This window comes from Chanodichthys erythropterus, chromosome 16, assembly GCF_024489055.1.
Source record: "Chanodichthys erythropterus isolate Z2021 chromosome 16, ASM2448905v1, whole genome shotgun sequence".
In the NCBI taxonomy this organism is placed as follows: Eukaryota; Metazoa; Chordata; class Actinopteri; order Cypriniformes; family Xenocyprididae; genus Chanodichthys; species Chanodichthys erythropterus.
Window position 1 is genome coordinate 20,740,278 of NC_090236.1, and position 17,923 is coordinate 20,758,200.

General features: G+C 36.9%; 2 protein-coding genes across 3 annotated transcripts; both read right to left on the reverse strand.

Moving 5' to 3' along the window:
• Positions 1–829: 829 nt before the first annotated feature.
• Positions 830–4,028, reverse strand: LOC137003560 (uncharacterized). The gene is made up of 7 exons (XM_067363761.1): positions 3,814–4,028; positions 3,435–3,611; positions 3,221–3,342; positions 2,964–3,123; positions 2,766–2,881; positions 1,020–2,688; positions 830–913 (listed from the first exon to the last, which is right to left on the reverse strand). The coding sequence occupies exons 1-7, from the start codon at positions 4,022–4,024 to the stop codon at positions 849–851; spliced, it is 2,520 nt and encodes an 839-aa protein (XP_067219862.1). The 5' UTR covers positions 4,025–4,028; the 3' UTR covers positions 830–848.
• A 5,816-nt stretch (positions 4,029–9,844) lies between these two features.
• pfn2a (profilin 2a) lies at positions 9,845–15,674 on the reverse strand. 2 transcript variants are annotated; one of them, XM_067364164.1, is made up of 3 exons: positions 14,938–15,271; positions 13,654–13,846; positions 9,845–11,877 (listed from the first exon to the last, which is right to left on the reverse strand). In XM_067364164.1, the coding sequence occupies exons 1-3, from the start codon at positions 15,064–15,066 to the stop codon at positions 11,780–11,782; spliced, it is 420 nt and encodes a 139-aa protein (XP_067220265.1). In that variant the 5' UTR covers positions 15,067–15,271; the 3' UTR covers positions 9,845–11,779. The 2 variants fall into 2 exon arrangements, with proteins under 2 accessions (XP_067220265.1, XP_067220266.1); XM_067364165.1 differs by lacking the exon at positions 9,845–11,877 and adding an exon at positions 11,899–12,211 and having other exon boundaries at positions 14,938–15,674.
• Positions 15,675–17,923: the final 2,249 nt, after the last annotated feature.

Consider the following 17,923-nt stretch of genomic DNA (forward strand, 5'->3'; position numbering starts at 1 on the left):
CGACTGTCATACGCCCCCTAATGCTGATTGGTTAGACATTTGTTGTTAATGTTGGCCCGACTAACTTTGTGTATTTCAAATAGTCCACCTTTAACCAGCATGAACTGTGAGCAATACATTTGTTACAGTATTAATCTTAACATTAGTTAAAAATATAGCCGTTCATTGTTCTTTTTAATACAGGGCATTATTTGTTAAAATCAAAAGTTGCATTAATATTAATGTATTAGTAGGCTAAATGTTGAAATTAACATGAACAAAGATTAATAAATGCTGTAGAAGTACAGCACATTAGTTAATGTTAATATTTACTAATGAAATATTATAAAGTGTTACCAAATTATTTTTTCTAGAACTTCAAAATTAAGCTTGCTTTTGGATTTCTGATCATGTTGGCAATGGTAGCATGGACACAGGATGTAAAGCCCCAAGTGCTCAAAAAGTGCCACCATCCTGCAGAGTTTAGCTCCAAAACACCAATCCTTAAGACCTTGATTAGCTGGCTCTGGTATGTTTAATTGAGGTTAGAGCTAAACTCTGCTGGAAGGTGATTCTGTAGGAACTGGTTTGGATACCCCACCCACCCAACGTTTCTCGTTTCCGAGTGAATGCTAAATTAACCACAGTCGGTATACTGTTGTGACATACAGCATTTAGCTCAAATCAAGTAAACATGAGGATGAAAATCTCAACTTATTTTTAAGAACCAAAAGAACAATGGTGTAAAAAGACAAACTACACTATCCTAATCAATAAGGACTCAAATGAGTCTAAACAGCCAGTGCAGACCAGACATTCTTTAAAGAAGAGTCAATGACAGTTTTGGGTCAGTCACTTAAACAGTTTTATTAGTTAGCATAGTTTCCAGCTCTCCACATTCCTTGGTCTACTGTGGATGGATGCCTCATATAACCTTTAAAAAAAAAAAAAAAAAAAACTACATATACACACACACCTTCAACAGTGGTTATACTGTACCATTTCATTCAATACATAGTACACAGAACTGATTCACTTACCATCTGGGTGATAGCTGGAGAGCAATGCATCTTGGTTAGACTGAACCGCAGGAACCCAATATGTGTCCCTAAAAACAGGAAGCACAGATTCTCCACTTTGAGGGTTATACAACCAAGGGTTCATTACTGGAAGGTTTTTACCACTAATTTGCTCTGATTGAAGTGGTGTGGTTAAGGGCTCAAATGAATTGTGATTATTGGATGGCTGAAGTAATGACAACAGGCTGACAGAGTCTTTTGTGGGAGAGTCAGATATAGGGGGCTTAGCATTTGAATAAGTTGCTTGATACCCATAATTCATATTTCCTTTGTCATGAGCTGGAGGCATTATAGGTTTTGAAGAAATGTCATGGAGCATTTTTTCAAAAAAGGGAAAATTATTTGGAGCAACTAGCATTGGCTGCATGTGATGTCCCCATGGGGCAACATTCTGTCCCATCTCAGCTTGGTAAATTGCAAGTTTTGGGCTTTGGTTTGAATAGACACGAGGTTCATCAACCGGTCCATTAGAGGGCCCCAAAAGGTTTATAACAGGAGAAACATTTGCAAGTTTCACTGTAGACTGTGTAGAGGCAGTAGTTGACTCCAACTTCCTAAAAATGGAGGGACATATGGTAGGTCCTGTCAAAAGCCTTGAAGCATCAGGGGCATTGGTACCCTTAATGATAGCATTCTCTGCCAAATATTGCACTGCTGTACCATCTGAAGCTAGTTGTACAGTTGCACCTTGTGAAGAAAGCGGGCCATAATTATAACCCAATCCCTGAACAAGGGGAAATGGGGTTGAACCTGCAGATATAACAGGAGATGACAGCATTTGGCCTCTAATTTTAGTCAGAATAGAAATGTCAAGATTAGGCATTGGAAGAGGAGGACCAAAATGGTGATGGTTGTGCTGGTGGTAGGATATTGAAGGTGGGCAAGGGCAGAAAGTTGGACAATTTGGAGTTAGGCAAGCCTTTATGGGGGCAGGGGTATTAACTTCAGGGAGTGAAGGGGTAGGATCAGTGCTTGGGGCAAAATCAAAATCTAAGCTCATTGGAGGACCCTTAACAACAGATTTCTGTGTGGTTGAATTGGAAGCAACAGTTCCAGAGGTGGGAACTGTATTAATCTGGGAGACTTTTGTAGGAACAGGCGGCATTACTGAATAACGTGGTGGGAAGGGCTTGTACCATGGATAGTGGAAGTGCTGTGGTCCTGCCTTTCTTGCAGGGGCAGGTATAGGTGGTTCAGACTCTGGTTTTGGTGGAGCATGTGGTTTAGGGGTGAGACCAAATCTGGGCTTAGGGTACCAAGGATACCAAGTATGAGGACGTTTTATGTAAACAGGTGCTTGTGGCTTCTGGGTAATAGCAGTTGGGGGACCCACAATTTTGGGACCTTGAGGAACAACCATTGGTGGCACATTTGGAGAGTAATTAGGAGGAACTGGTTTAAAATTTGGCTGGCCAGGGATGTAATAAGGAAAGGGAGGAGTAGGCGACTTCTGAATTGTTGAACTTGTGGAGGGCGGGAGGGTTGATGAAACAAGAGCATGGGGCATAGAAGTAGGTGTAAAATTCTCAGGTGCTAGATCAGGCACGCTAATGGGAAAATTGTGTGACAATGCTGGGCAGGACAGATTAAACTCGCTCTCCACGGCCATGCTGAGAGTGAACATCCCATCCTGTAAAAGGCAACAGATTAGTGTATTCAAGATGAGAAACTGGCTAAAATTAGTACAATGTGGAATATATCGCATACCTTTGGCTCAGTGCATGGCATATACGGGGCATGGATGACAACACTTTCTGCATGTGAAACCAAACTATAGCCACATCTAGCGGACACTTTCAGTAGAGGCTGCCACTCATTCATTACTAAGTTTAAGCAGAATTAACCAAATTTAGACCTTTAAAGCTCACATCAAACAAAGTAAACAAACAAGGACCTGCTTGTTACCTTTGATCTTCAGGTTCTCGGAGACTTCTCTATGCAGCCTCACAATCATGCCATTAGTGTAGCAGGAGACAGTTGGAGCCCTCTGTGCCGAGGTTTGTGAGGAACAAGACATTTTCACAGGTAATCCCCACCAAAGTAAGGGAAGAATAAAAGTGTTTCTCTAAAAAAAAAAAAAAAAAAAAAAAAAAAAAAAGTGGCAAGGTCAGAAGGGATAATGCATGCAACAATTCTATTTACATTGAAAAATAAATGGTAACCTCTTGTGATACATAACATCCATCATATGGTATAATGAAAACAAAGTCCCTCCATGTTCTCAGAAATCTATGGCCACAATCTAAGGGCAACCGTGACAATGGAAGTGGTGGAATGCTTATTCCTACAAAAGGAATAAAATAAAAATACATTTTTGGGAAGCAAAAAAACTAATTTTGAAGCATTAAAAAAAATGGTGTCAGTGGAGAAGCAAACCTCTATCAATAAGAAAGCCGGACCCAAAAGAAGCCTCTTGTCCATGAACTGTCAGTTTCATCAAATCTCCAACACAATCTACTTTGGGTTTCATTTCAAGTAGCCTTTCTACTGTTGGAGTATACAGGGGGTTCTGAACATAAACCTGTCCCCAAAGTGGTTGCAACTTCATCCAGCCTTTTGACAATAGGTACAAACAGGGTACACAGAAAGACAATTTCAACTTTAACCATGCAATCAATAACTAAATGCCTTTGCAAGGAGGTACAATAATTAAAGGCCAAACTGGATGACTAAAGTTCAAAGTCCTAACATTCTTGTTAAATATTAGTTATTTAAACAATTATAAATTCACTTAGTAAATTAGTGCATTGTTTACCTGAATCATCTGATGGGTACTCGTTCTCATCGGGTCGACTTTGAGAACCGAGATCCGAAGAAAAACTGTCACCACCATCACCATGAGAATTCGAAGCTTGGTCTTGCCAAATGAGAAGGCGCCCAACCTGTTCTCCAGATTTCGGCTTCTTGTTCCCTCGATCAAATGACTGCCTTGATCGTACATTCTTGTTAGAAGGGCCCACTGACATAAGCTTTTTCCCCTCGTTAAATACTACAAAACCACTAACTTTAATAAAGAGAAGCCAAATAAAAAGAAAACACTTAAGGGTCTGTTTCTCTTTAAACGCCATTCGACAAGACAGTTTTGCATACGCACCACACCACGTCACAGTAGTGTGTCGCAAAAGCCCGGCTTATTTCAAGCACCTGAAATATATAAGATCTTATGTCTACAATTAGCACGTCTATCAAATCAGAGACACCTGTTAGGTAGCCTAAACGAAGGGACGTGTGGATGAGTATGCGGACTTTAGGGTACGTTCACGCGTCAACGATGTAACTTCGCGTACAGAAGAACCGTCAAAACAATCCTCGTTCACACGGTCACGGATCCGCGAAAACGACCAAAAACACTGTATTATCCATGCCAGGCCAGTAGTTAGCAAGGTCACTTTGCTTTTATAGGCCTACATCGTTGTCGTGTAAACGTACAGAGAGAGATTTGCGACAATGGAACGGTTTTTTACAGCAATGGCGGCTCCCGGAAGTAGCAGCCGCGCCGTAGAGTTACAGCAGAACAGACCGTTTGTGATGTACTTTTAAAAGGTAAACCGTTTAAATTATAAGATTTTATATTATCAGTACATCTGAATCAAATTAACTTGTGTATTAAAGCATGCTAGCTGATGTTACTCACTAAATAAATAGTTTCAGGGGATGTTATCAAATAGTAGATTAGATAGTAGATTATTTAAAACAGTTTATTCATGGTTGTGTAACTTAATTAGAGAAAAAGGCGTCTAAAGTGGTAAAATATCCTTATTTCTTATTAAATGTACAACCAGGTGAAAAAATACTATAGTGTTTTTGAACCATACTATAGTAAATTGTAGTATATTGTATATATTATAGTATTTTACAACACTGTTAATGAATGCTACAGCATACTGCAGTATAGTGAACTCATAATGTAATAAATACTGTAGTAAAAAAGTACAATAATACTATGTTGTTCTATTACCACAGCAACTATAGAATTACCACAATAAATTAATTCAAGTACTTTACTTTAGTATGGTTCAAAAACACTATAGTATTTACTATAAATTACTATAGTATTTTTTCACCTGGGAATAAAGAAAAAAAAAAATCCTTATTTTAGAATTCTGATTTTTGGATTGATGGGGAGAGGGAAGTTTATAAGTGAGATTAAAAAAAAACTATGCTTAAAAGCAGCAATTAAACAACAAAAATACACACACACACACACACACACATTTTATATATATATATATATATATATATATATATATATATATATATATATATATATATATATATATATAATATACACACTAGGCTAAATGGGAAATCATACTAAATACCAAAACTGTATATAATATACTACTGTATTTAATTTCTCCCGTTTTGTCTTTTATCTTGCTTTCAATACAAGCACGAAGGGGATTCAGATCCTGAATGATGTTGTACCCTCGCCGCCAGTCTCTGTTCCTTGGATTTTACAAGCTTTTCCTTGTTCCTTATTTTTAATAAACCTTTAATAAACATAAAAGTTCCCAGTGTTGGTTTTTGTGAAAAAGGGCAGATACACCTGTATATGATTAACACACAACTTAGCACACACTTGATTTGAACATAACTTTCTCCTTTCCGTGTCAGTGGGGAAACCATTCATACTGCTTTCTCTGAACAACTGGATCATCCTCATGCAGCACTGCAAACCACAGTGGAGACTACAAGAACATGTAGGAAAGGAGAGACAAAAAGCTTGACATGCAGTTTATTAGAAATGTATAAATTCACTAAATCAGTGCAAAAGTCAATGTGTGTGTATAATCATGTTTTGTTTTAGAATTGAATATATTGTGTATGAATGTATATAGTATTAAGTGAATGGGGTGCAAGAATTAACATTAAGATTAATTAAATTTCCCTTAATTATATTTTACATTTCACTTATTTGCAATGGTGTTTTTTTAAGACAATCACCTGTCACCTGCAGGTCTTCTCATGTCCTTGTGAAACCATAGTGAACATGACATGATTGCCCTTAACTAACAAGTTGAAAACATAAAAATACTTCAAAACAACAGCAACATGGTCTTTAACCAAGGTAATGTTAGCCAGAAATATGTTAACAAGGCAGGCAATGCTGGTTGACCACACTAATCCTCAAATATTAGCAGCTTTTTATCTTTTAAAAACAACATTACTGTAACTACATACATATACTACATTCACATGTGGGTGTATTACATAAATATTGTAAACCAATGGATTTATTGACTACTGTAAGGGTGGACCTCCTACAGGGGTTAAGGCTGTAAGGTTTGCCAAGCGACTAAAGAAACTTTATCAGCAAGATGGTAGAAAACTCTACATTTCTTGTCTATTACCACCCACTGCAACTTATACCAACGACGGAAATCAGCGCGGTTACAATACCAAAATATGTGGGAGAGCATTGCTATAGTGTGACAATATTGTATTGAAATAGGGAGCACATTAATGTTAACACTAAATCAAAACTAGTTAGTACATCATTTGTAATTGAAAGGGTTTAATGACAATATCTTCTTATGGTTACACTTAAAATAATTACAGAATAGATGTATAAGATGATAAAATCATATACCATTAATCGTACCCAGCATGAATGTAAAAAGTTACCCGAGAGAGAGAGTAAGAAAGAAAGAGGGCCAGAGAGTCAGAATCAAGAAAAGCCAAGAATCAAAGAAAGAGCAGAGCATTAAAAGAGACCAGAGCAACAGTTACAATCCTCTTTTATCCCTTCCTTGACCATGTGACTGAAACCTAGATGTGAGACATTAAAACTGACCAATCAGAAGATTAAAACTTCCCCCACTGTACTAAAGGTTTGACCATTTGTAGACCCCCGATGTACATACATTTTGGCCTATAGGGCTTGATCACTTTCAGCACCTTTGTGCCTTCCAAATCGCCCTTGTAGCAAGAGAGAGGGGGTTAAAACAGTAAAGCAAATGTCTTTGTTCATTTTAAAATATCTTTAGATATTTTCAATTCTTACACTACAAATTACCAAAAATCATGGTTCTGTCTCTCAAACCCTATCTTTTTGAATTGACGCCGTAGTACTTCCTGGAACTATCTGAAGTCTACGCGAATCACATGACGATCAAGCGTTTTGAACTTCCGTTGTCACAACTCTCTCTCTCTATGGCTCTGGTCTAACCTAATTAATCATGTGCCAGAGCCAGGATTTTTTCAGGGGTGGCCAGGCAGGGGCCAGCATCCAGCCGGGTGGCACAGAAAAACCTTCATTATTTCAACAAAAAAATGAGTCTGACTATAAAGTACCGAACTGTGCCTGCAACACAACTGAATACAGTTAATTTGTACTTGATTGTAATTGAGATAGTGAGTTAGATCATGGAATGCTGAGTGAATTTGACCTTTAAAAAGTGTCTATAAAGTGGCTTTAAAGTACTTATAAAGTGGCTCACACTATAGCTAAATTTCAACTTGTTCAATCAGTTCTGGTTCTCAAAACCTCCAGCTTGTTCTCCATTGTTGCATCTCCATAAATGAGACATGCAGATAACTACATACTGTAGTTCAAAGATTATTCAACCTTCATTTAATTTTATGTATAATCAATGAACTTCAACAATTCTGAGTTTGTCTGTTTCAAAAACTAACCAAAAAAGTAAACACTAAATGTTTAACTTTCTATAGCCTATTGTCAAAATAAATATTTGTAGCAGTTCTATCGTACCTAAACTCCGTACAAAGAAAAAAAAGTGTTCTTTTGACAGCACATAAATGCCAGAATGTAAAATTAATTATTTTATGTATTTAAATGTGATCATTTTTGTTTGTACTTTATAAATTAACGCATCTTCTAATACAAATGCACAGTTGTCACATTTATTTATGGATTAAAAAATTACATATCAGCTTATATTGTGATCTCACATTATATAGCAGAATATTTTAGTCCAGAGACATGTGACGCATATATGCCAAATAGGCCTACATACATGCATGCAGTTTTAATGCAGCTTTAATCGTCTTTTTGGTTATTTCATGACTTAATAGACGACAGAACTACGACGTTCCATGATCGTAGTTTCTTTTGCGCTTTATTTATAGTGAGTAATATACAGTGCGACTGAAAAGTGCAGTTGAGAAACATTTACGTAAGCTTGGCCTATATATAATGTTTGTCGTTCACCGTTGTTCTGCTGAAGCTCATTCGGCACCTGTATCGTTTCCACGCGCGTTTGACTTGCGCCTGGCACTTGAGGCGAAGTTGCAGTGCGCGTCTGAAAAGTCTCCCGTTTTTGTGGTCTTAAAAGTGACGGTTCTGCGTTAAAACGCAATTGTTGTGGGGTGGCCACCCCAGTTCCTCTCATTTATTTCTGCTTTTTTCAAATGGTTATATTTTTAATAATTTGTTACTCATTGTCAAGGATCACAAGATGTTACATAATTACCAAGATGCTGATTATACGAATGTTGAAAACTGATTCTGTGCCTAAGTTTGAAATGTGGAGTAGAGATCTTGTAAACATGCTTGCATTGGAGAGATTGAGATACATCAACAATGATAAATCTGAGGTATTTGATAAAAAAAGGGGACAAATTTTAGAACATCTTATGATAATTGATGTAGTGTACTCATAGCCAGTGACCCATGTTAATGCCAAAGTTATTAGTAATGGAGTGTAATCTCTCTGTATTTATTGATAATGTATTTAATGTTGTGCCTAAAGTTTTAATAGACAGCTGACAAGTCAGGATAATCTCTCTTTTTGTATTACACACAACCATTGTTACCATAGTCATTCTTATGAGTCATAAGGGTAGTAGACATTTTATTTTAATATAGGATTAAGTGACTGTACATTTACGAATTTGTATCCTGCTTAAGAATGATAATTTGGCTTTGTATGCATTTATCCCTCAAATGTTGTTTTGTCATATATTCTTTTTTCCTCATGTTGTCTTTGTTCTGTGAAAAAGCAGAAACACTAAAATGTGTAAAAACGTTTTTTTTTTCCTTATATAGCTGAAATGCTCATGATTTCTTGTCCGTGTCAATTCCATTACTGTCAAACTCCATTACCAAGGAAGAGTAACAGTGGTGACAGTATGTAACAGAACTGACAGTCCTACACAGAGAAACACACATTCTCTCTTCCCCTCAATCACATACACATACACGACAGTCAATTCTGTTACACACATTCTGGTAACAATGTTTGATGGTAACAGACTAATTCGGACATCCAGAAATCATGATTTTCAGCTATATACGACTTACGTATATATTGCCTGTAACATCTTGTGATCCTTGACAATGAGTAACAAGTTATTAAAATAATAAAAATATAACCATTTGAAAAAAGCAGGGGGGAAAAATTACACCAGATGTACCTGCAATTATAGAATCGCCCATATATACATCAGTGGCTCATACACATTTTTAGATACACTGCTAGTCCTAGATGGCATGTCCAAATTATATGTTCCAAAATGTTACAATTCTTCATATCAGTTGAGCTAATTCTGGCAATAAAATTAAACCAAGTCATTTGAAGTTGCGTACAAGACCTTGTTAGTGATTACAGCGACCTCTTCAGGCTCCTCCATGTCAAACAATATTTTTCCTTTCAGTGCTCACATCGATATAATCTGTTCACATATTGAATATAAATTGTCTTAGCAAAAATGCCAAGCAACAAGTCCCTTTTCCGATACCTACCATGCAGTGTCTATGGTTGACTTAATTTTTCCACATTTATAAAAAGACGCTTGAAGACAAACAAGTGAACAAAATCAAATTTCTGGTTGGAATAGGTTTATTTGATCTGTCTGTAAACAAGGTGGTTAAATCATGGCATTTGTTTTTTTTTCTCTTTCCTTTCACGCAAATTGAGTTGAATATCAGCTGGTCAGACGTAAGAAGGGAGATAACTGGACATAATTTGATGCTTTTTTTTTTTTTTTTTTTTTTAAATCTGTACATTTTCCACAAGCCCTGGAGTTTGAATTGATGCCAAATATCCCAAAGGTGCCACTGAAGAATTGACTCCTCACAAGGCAGCAGTTAAAATCCATCTCACAGTAGCAACAGATCAGATCTACATTATGGCACAGGATACACAGCTTTATTTAACAAGTTTCCACAATACAACTGACTTCGACTAGTGGTCTTTTTCCAACTAATACCACCATATCCCAGAAAAAGTTAGTGTACACAGTTTACTTCAGTATATATTTTTTTTGTCTATTTAATGAAGCATTTGTACCGTGCTATGACAGTTTGATACATCGCAATTAAGTAGTTTACAAGGCAATGACTTCCAAATGGTTTCATTCTTGAAAATAACAGATTAAAAGTCAAAAATGTTTAAGAATTTTGAAGTGACATGTTAACAATACGACTGCCATTTCATCTATTCAAGACATTCATGAGGGAAATTCTCAGGTAGTTATCATACACTTGGTTTTTATTTCAAACTGTTAAGCCAGTAATAGTGTTTAATAAAAATGAGCTTGGTGTTACATAGTGTACTTGGAAGTGTTGAAAATTTAGTGTTATAAAGTCAGCAACAGATGAAGCTAGCAGTCATTCTTCACAACAACAGTTTGGAGCAACTCTGTTAATCCCTTCGGATGAAACAAAAAATTGGTCCTATTGGAGAACCCAAAGTGAAATGGACAGAACCAGAGGTACATTGGGATGGCAGCACTTTTTGTCTTAAAAAAAAAAAAAAAAAAAAAAAAAAAAAAACGACAAGCAAAAAAGAAAAAACATTTTACAGGAGCTGGCAAACAACAATTATAAGTGCCTGAGCTATTGTAGCGATGGAATGTCCATACAGAGTCCGGGATGCAAAGGCTCTTGGGGAACAATTTAACCCAAACCTTGTAAATGCTGATCTGCCACCACACTCAAAATATTCCAACATTAGACCAATGACTTACAAGACCACATCCAAATACAACAGCAAAAGCATTTGATATAAGGTATTCAAACTAAAGACGGTACAGGGTATAATAGTAGCTAGGGCGAGGGTGGTGCAGTTCACAAGGGCAGGGGTGCTTACTAAATTAATCCAGGATCAAACTGAGAAAATGAAATAAAAATAAGAAAAAGAAAAAGTGTTACGTGAATGGTTAACTTCATTCTCAACGCTGAGACAAGGCGGTGTAGTTAGTTATTGGAAAACGATGATATTGACCTAAAAGATATGCATGCACTTTTTCCATCCTGGACATGCTGTATACAAGGAAGACCATGAGAGCTCAGCAAGGGCTCAAAGCACTTGAGAGGCATCAATCTATCATAAGCTGGTTCATTAGCAGTGCCTAAGGAAAAAATTGGACAATGTAGTGACTTCATTTACTTGTGAATTTACACAAATTCTGGGCCGTCCATTTTTTTTTTAATTCTTCATTTTACATCTATGGTATGTACAGTAGTGTTTGTGACTGAACCTTCATAAAACCAACATGCTCGATTTACTGTGGCACAAAAAAAGATGTCAGAATTTGGAAAACTAAAGAACATGGAGCAATAAACAAAAGAAACTTCATTTAAAAAAAAAAAAAAATGGACAGATTTGGAGAGAGACAACGATGCATCTACTAACTGTTTCTGGTAGTGTTGTCAAGTTGACAAAAGGGGGCAAGGATGAGGGTAGGGGTGGGTGGGTAGTGTGGTGCGGTGTATTAAAGTGAGCTGCTGTGTGGATGGATGGGAAGGGGCTGCTTTAGTATCCAACTTTCCTCAGGTACTCAGCCATGCCAAATGCTTTCTTGTTGAGCGATCCTCCGTGGGTACCTTCCTTTCCCATGACTATAACCAACACTGGAGTACGTAAGGAAAGAAAAAAGACGACAAATGAACAAAACTGAAAAGAAAAAAGAAAAAGAAAAAAAGTCTTTCCCCCCGATGACACGGGGACATTATAGGATATTATCACCATTCTTCCCATGATTGCTATTAAATTTTTTCAAGACATTTACTGCTTGAAGGAGAAAGCTTAACAGCAAACTTCTTTCTTCTTTCTGTCCCTCAAGTGAAACTAAACAAGCTTAATTACATTAGAACCCTGAATCCCTCAAGTATTTTGCCATTGAGTATGCCTTCTTATTCAATCCGCCTCCATGGACCCCTTCTTTGCCCATTACAAGAACCAAGACTGAAAGAGAAGAAATAGAGAAGGGGAAAGTTGAGAAGTGCAGTGGTTAGGGGAAAAAAAAGGGAACAATTATGAAACAGAGGAGAAAGAGAATCACAATTGCAATCAGAAGTGTTTGCATGCACATGCATATCACCATTAAAAGCAACCGAGTACAGGAAAGTGATTCAGAGCATTTGATAAGAAGGTCTGAAGCTTGTTGCTTGAGCTGTGTAGTGACATATTTTAGCGCACAGGAAAGAGGAAATAGGAAGAGGAATTTGACGCTGCCACATTCCAGAAGGACCTTCAACGCGCCCCACACACCCTAAACCCTTTTGAAATGGAGTTACCTTGCCAAGATATCTCTCAGAGACTTTCATGGGATCACATCTATGCATTTATACATTTTGTCCATGAAACACACAGGGCTTAAAGTGATAGTTCACCCAAAAATGAAAATTCTGCCATCTTTTACTCACCCTCAAGTTGTTCCAAACATGTATGGAATTCTTCAAGAGACAATATTTTGAAGAATATGGGTAACCAAACAGTTGATGGTCCCCATTGACTTCCATTGTTTGTTCTTTGTTCCCCTATTATACAAGTCAAAGGGGCCCCATCAACTGTTTGGTTACCCATATTCTTCAAAAGATGATCTTTTGTGTTTAGCAGAAGAAAATTTCATACAGGTTTGGAACAACTTGAGGGTGAGTAAATGAGTCAAGTAAATTTTTATTTTTGGGTGAATTATCCCTTTAATACTAACAACCTAACTTTGGTCATGAATGACAGATCTTTAAAACTTACCCGATAAGACATTAGATGTAGGATTGTGCAAATAATCAGCATCTGTGTGACTCAACTTGCACCCTGACGATTTATCTAACATACGCTAAGGCAGAGATAATAGGGTGTGGTGAGGTGTTTACAGCATAACTGAATGATTGATAGTCCAGTCCCGAATTCATTAATTAATGATAAGATGAAAAGAAATCACACACGGTTTAAGAAAACTGTTAGATTAAGAAAAGCTTGTACATGCACAGTGCTGAAATCCAGCTCTTGGGTGTTTCTTTCAGAAAAGGAGGGGGTAGGGGACAGAAGATTGCACTGGCTTGAAAATACCTTCCATGTCTGTTTGTCTATATTCAAAAAGAGGACCACAAAGGCAGACTGTATGAGTGGGCACATCTTAGCATTAAGGGTCATTTGTTTTAAAATTGCTATGGAAAAATTCTTTAGGAAATAAAGATTAAAAATAAAGTTTTTTTTTTTTTTAAAAATGGCAAGGAATTAGATACAGCTTGTTTCCCAGGGTTGCCCTGGGCTAATCTATACTTATAACTTTAAACAGACACAGAACCCTAATAAAATAAAATAAAATAAAAATAAAAGTGCTCGTCAAGGGTGGTCCTAAAATATCTACGGGCTAAATTAGACTGTTGACATGTATAGTTTACCTTTGCCAGCTCTGCCTATGGAAACATTGTATGTTGGCTCTCCATTATGACTCTTTGTCCTGATGTCCATTGTCCAGTCCCCTTCCACATGAAGGCTGTCTCTGATCACAGAGCACTTCTTTTTCCCTAAAGTCAGCCCACTGGTGAAGAAGCCCTCTCGGTCTTTGCCAATAATGACATCGATTTCATCAGGCTGAAAAATGAAGCGTGGAAAAAAAAAGTGATATTTTAAAAATCTTTTCAATTAAGGTTTAGTATCATGCAGTCTCTGCTGTAAATATTTAAAATAGTGACCATACTTTAAGGGAACCTTGTAGAAAACCTGACTGGATCATTTGATCTCTAGCATAGCATGAGTGCAGCCAATCTGACCCCCTCTAGGAGTATCCTAAATAAATCCAATTTAGCTTGAACCACTTTTTTTTAACCATGACAATTATAATAGCATAATTCCAGCTCAAAAATGCTCTAATACTAACAGTGAGATGCGGGAAAAACTGACTATTAACAGGCGACAGGACGCCATCTTTGTGTTCCTGTAGGGAAAAACTTGAAGCACAGGCGCCACTGTCTGAACTTCCTCCTCTCATGGCCTAAGACTGCAGCTTATCTCAAGACTGATCAGACCGAGTCCGATCTCTGAAATAATCCCGGACTTATTAACGATCTAGCGAGGGGGATCTATGCACTTGAAGGACCTAAAAAATAGAAAAATACAATGCACAACGCGTAGATATGGTAGAAATCGATAATGCTGAATAATGCAAAAGGAAATGTGTGATTTAATCAGAGCCAGCCTCGTTCACTTCCAATGAAACTCTTCGAAATCTAAAGGAAACTTACTAGATGGGTTTGGCTTTACAGCGGTTGCAGTTTAACTAGGTAGTTTAGATAAGCATAATGTGGTTCATTGTGATATGAGTAATGAAGTCTAGAGGCCGTGGCCACAGCCCTGTGCTTTCATCTGGGCCTCAACCCATTCAGTAGAAACACATCAATTTCCTCCCGCTCTTTCACTTTTACGACAAAAAACGTGGTTCAGTTGTACAGTTGTCGTTTTGCTAATGATAAACACGATAACAATAGTTCGTTTTATTATACTATACGCTTGAAATTGTTAGCTTGCGCTAAGCACGAGACCGGCTCCCCGTGCACGCGTGCTAACGCTGACTAGCTTGCTAACACCCGAATCTATCCGCTCGCCCTAACACACAAATTACACTCCAAATTAGATTAAAACAAAGAGTTAACCGCATAAAGGGTGCCAATCTAGCAAAACCTTACCGTTATACCGCTAAAAGTACCACCCTCTGATGATGCCCAAACGTATTTGGCGTCCGAGTAGCCAACAATGGCGGCATCCTGGCAGCTGCCATCGGCCATCAGGTTATCCACGTAGCTTTGCCAAGACATTTTTCTGTAATTTGAAAGGATATATAGGACGTACTGCACCCACTGGAGTGGATTTAACGCTACAAGTGCTAAAGGTCTGGCGAGGGTTGTGCGGATTGAGGGTTTTGGCGTCTCCTGTGCTGTCCGGCTCGTTGGCTTGTATGAAATCTCAGCTCGGGCAGGAAAGAAAGCCGACGAACTGAGACAGCGCCTGGGTGTAGTCCCGCGCTATATCCCTCCGCGCAGACGACTTACCACCGCCACTGCGACGCTGCACCAAAATAGACCCCCTTTGATGGGATGGCATTAGCTCAGTCTTATTATCACGATGTAATTAGTTTCACAATGCTTAGTTTTTAACATAAAGTGTGTAAATTGTTCCCCCCCCCTCTCTTTTTGGCTCATGAATTACTTACCTTTTTGTTTTCCACCTGAAGTGTTCGGATTTCAGGAACGCCTCAATTCAATTAAAGGGAGACTTCACCCAAAAATGAAACGTTTGTCATAATTTACTCACTCTCATTTTGTTCCAGACCTGTATGACTTTCATTCCTGTGTGGAACACAAATTAAATATTTTGAACAATGTTGGTAACAGCAGTTTTGATACCAATGACTTCCCAGGGTTATTCTGGTTAACTAAAACCATTAAAAAAAAAAAAAAAAAAAAATTCCGTAACTTGAAATAAAATAAAATATAAAAATAACCTTAAACTTATTTTTTTTCATTTAGGTGTAGGTAAACCTTATGTACTAAAATATAGACATATTTAATAAAAAACCCAAAACTAATAAAATGGCAAAAACATAGTAAATTACTAAAACTGTAACTAAATTAAAATGTTACTTTTACATATCGTAAATGTTAAATATCATGTAATCAGATTGATATTTATTAAGAATGAAACCAGCAAGCTATCATTTAACAAATATTTACAGTAAAGGTTAGAAAATTGTTTTGCTGTAATGTTTGTAACTCAGTTTTTTTCACAATGTGTGTCTTTGATATAATTTGCATTTATCTGCTAAAAATTCAAGTTGTTTTTTTAATCTACAATAATAACTAAAATGTGTTTATGGCAGGTATAGTGCTTAATGTTACTACACAGTGAGAGGTATAATAGTATAGGTGGGGTGGGTTGTAACACAAGGACCCTTGTCAAAAAAACAAACAAGGTGGCCCAGTGATGAAGGGGACCGGAATGCAGTTTCCTCCAAGGGAGGGGTTCAAGGAAATAAACTAGAGGAGATACAGAAAGCAGTGGCTCCCCTGTGTAACACTAGTAGAAAACATGAAAATCAGTTTATTTTGTACATTTTTTTATATATTTTTTATTAAATGTACTTATTTTGTTAATCACATTAAAATTATTTTAACTTGTCTTCAACTCCAGCCCGTTTCATTGTAACCATTTTGAATGAAAAAAGGAAACATTTTATTTTAAAATAGCAAACTTACTAAACAATTGAGCTAACATGGGCTAACGATTCAAAGAACAACAGATACAACTGTGTCAAACTTCGGCCTAATAACTGCCCTATTTTGTTTAATTTTTGTTGGTCCAGTAGAAGTAAATTGAGAAAGAATTCTAAAACCATCAGGTCAGCCATGATTTTTTTTAAAATATGATTTTTGTGAAAAAGTCACCTCAGCAGGGTGGTGATTCAGCAGTGGCATCCATTGTCATTAATGTCAGGACAGATCATGTGGCAAACAATGACACAAGTCACATAACGAAACCATGACATTTACAGTCCGGTCACTGAGGCACACCTATTACCTACAGTTCTGTTATCTCAACTGACTTATTTGACAAAGCCAAGAAATATTATTGTAATCACCTGCCACTCCTCTAAATCCAACAGACAACTTAAGATAAAACATACTAAAAAAAAAAAAAGTTAGTTGCATTATTTGGATTAGTAGCCTAGTTGCTTTCAAGCAAAATGTGGTTGAAGAGAATATAAATAACAAAATTGATTTTACCACCCTCTTTGTGAAACACAATTTTAAGAATGTTTAACCATGGTTTAACTAGAGCTTTAAGAACTGAATATTCAATAAATCTTTGAAAAATCCACCAGAGGGGTGTCTTCTCACTGCTGAACTAAAGCACTTCCTGCTTTTCCTCAAAGTAGGTTAATGGGCGTGAATTTACTGTGTGTTATTTATATATTGCAACTGACATGTAGAAAACGCAATTATTATATATTTAGATTATTTGAACCCAAAAAAGAGAGAAAAAGATAAAACACCGCCAATAATAGAGGATTCCAGAACGTTCAAGTAGGCTAAATCATAGTATGTGCAGAATGCAATCGCTCCCCCTACTGGTCATAGTTGATATTCTCAATCTCTACACAATGACACTCGATCACTCGATAATATTATTCATCAATGTAAACAGCAGTTTCAAAATAAATATGTAGAAGAATATATGCATTTCTTAGAACAACTGAACAAGCACAGCAACTGAGAGTCTGTAGTCACACAGTCAAGTTGCACTAAATGCCTTTAAATAGTGGTTTTGTATGCTGGTTTCACTGTTCTGCTTTTTTTTTTTTTGTGATTTTTATTTATTTATTTTTGTTATAGCTGCTGGATGAATAAGTGAACACAGTAAAAACATAATGGAATATATTCAGACAAGAATCAACTAGGCCTATATTTTAACAGTAATTTTCTCATAAACGCCATAAAGTCAGGGCAGATTGTCACATTTGTTTAATATAATTAGCAGCCTGTATGAATTTAAAATATAACAGTTTATTTCACGACAGGATCATATTGTAACTTAACTTACCGCATACAGTGGAAAGCGTTGTTATTATAATTATTATTATTATTTTTTTCACCTGGACAGTAGCTGAAACTTCCA

Bases quoted from the DNA above. Each gene is read 5' to 3' on its own strand.
- LOC137003560 (XM_067363761.1), bottom strand. From the start codon at position 4,024: ATGTCAGTGGGCCCTTCTAACAAGAATGTACGATCAAGGCAGTCATTT. The intron at 3,343-3,434 runs GTTTGCTTCTCC...TTCCTTTTGTAG, and splicing joins CGGCTTTCTTATTGATAGAG to GAATAAGCATTCCACCACTT. The intron at 2,882-2,963 runs GTAACAAGCAGG...GCTTAAACTTAG, and splicing joins CGAGAACCTGAAGATCAAAG to TAATGAATGAGTGGCAGCCT.
- pfn2a (XM_067364164.1), bottom strand. From the start codon at position 15,066: ATGTCTTGGCAAAGCTACGTGGATAACCTGATGGCCGATGGCAGCTGC. The intron at 13,847-14,937 runs GTAAGGTTTTGC...TTCATTTTTCAG, and splicing joins GTACTTTTAGCGGTATAACG to CCTGATGAAATCGATGTCAT. The intron at 11,878-13,653 runs GTAAACTATACA...TACGTACTCCAG, and splicing joins CATAGGCAGAGCTGGCAAAG to TGTTGGTTATAGTCATGGGA.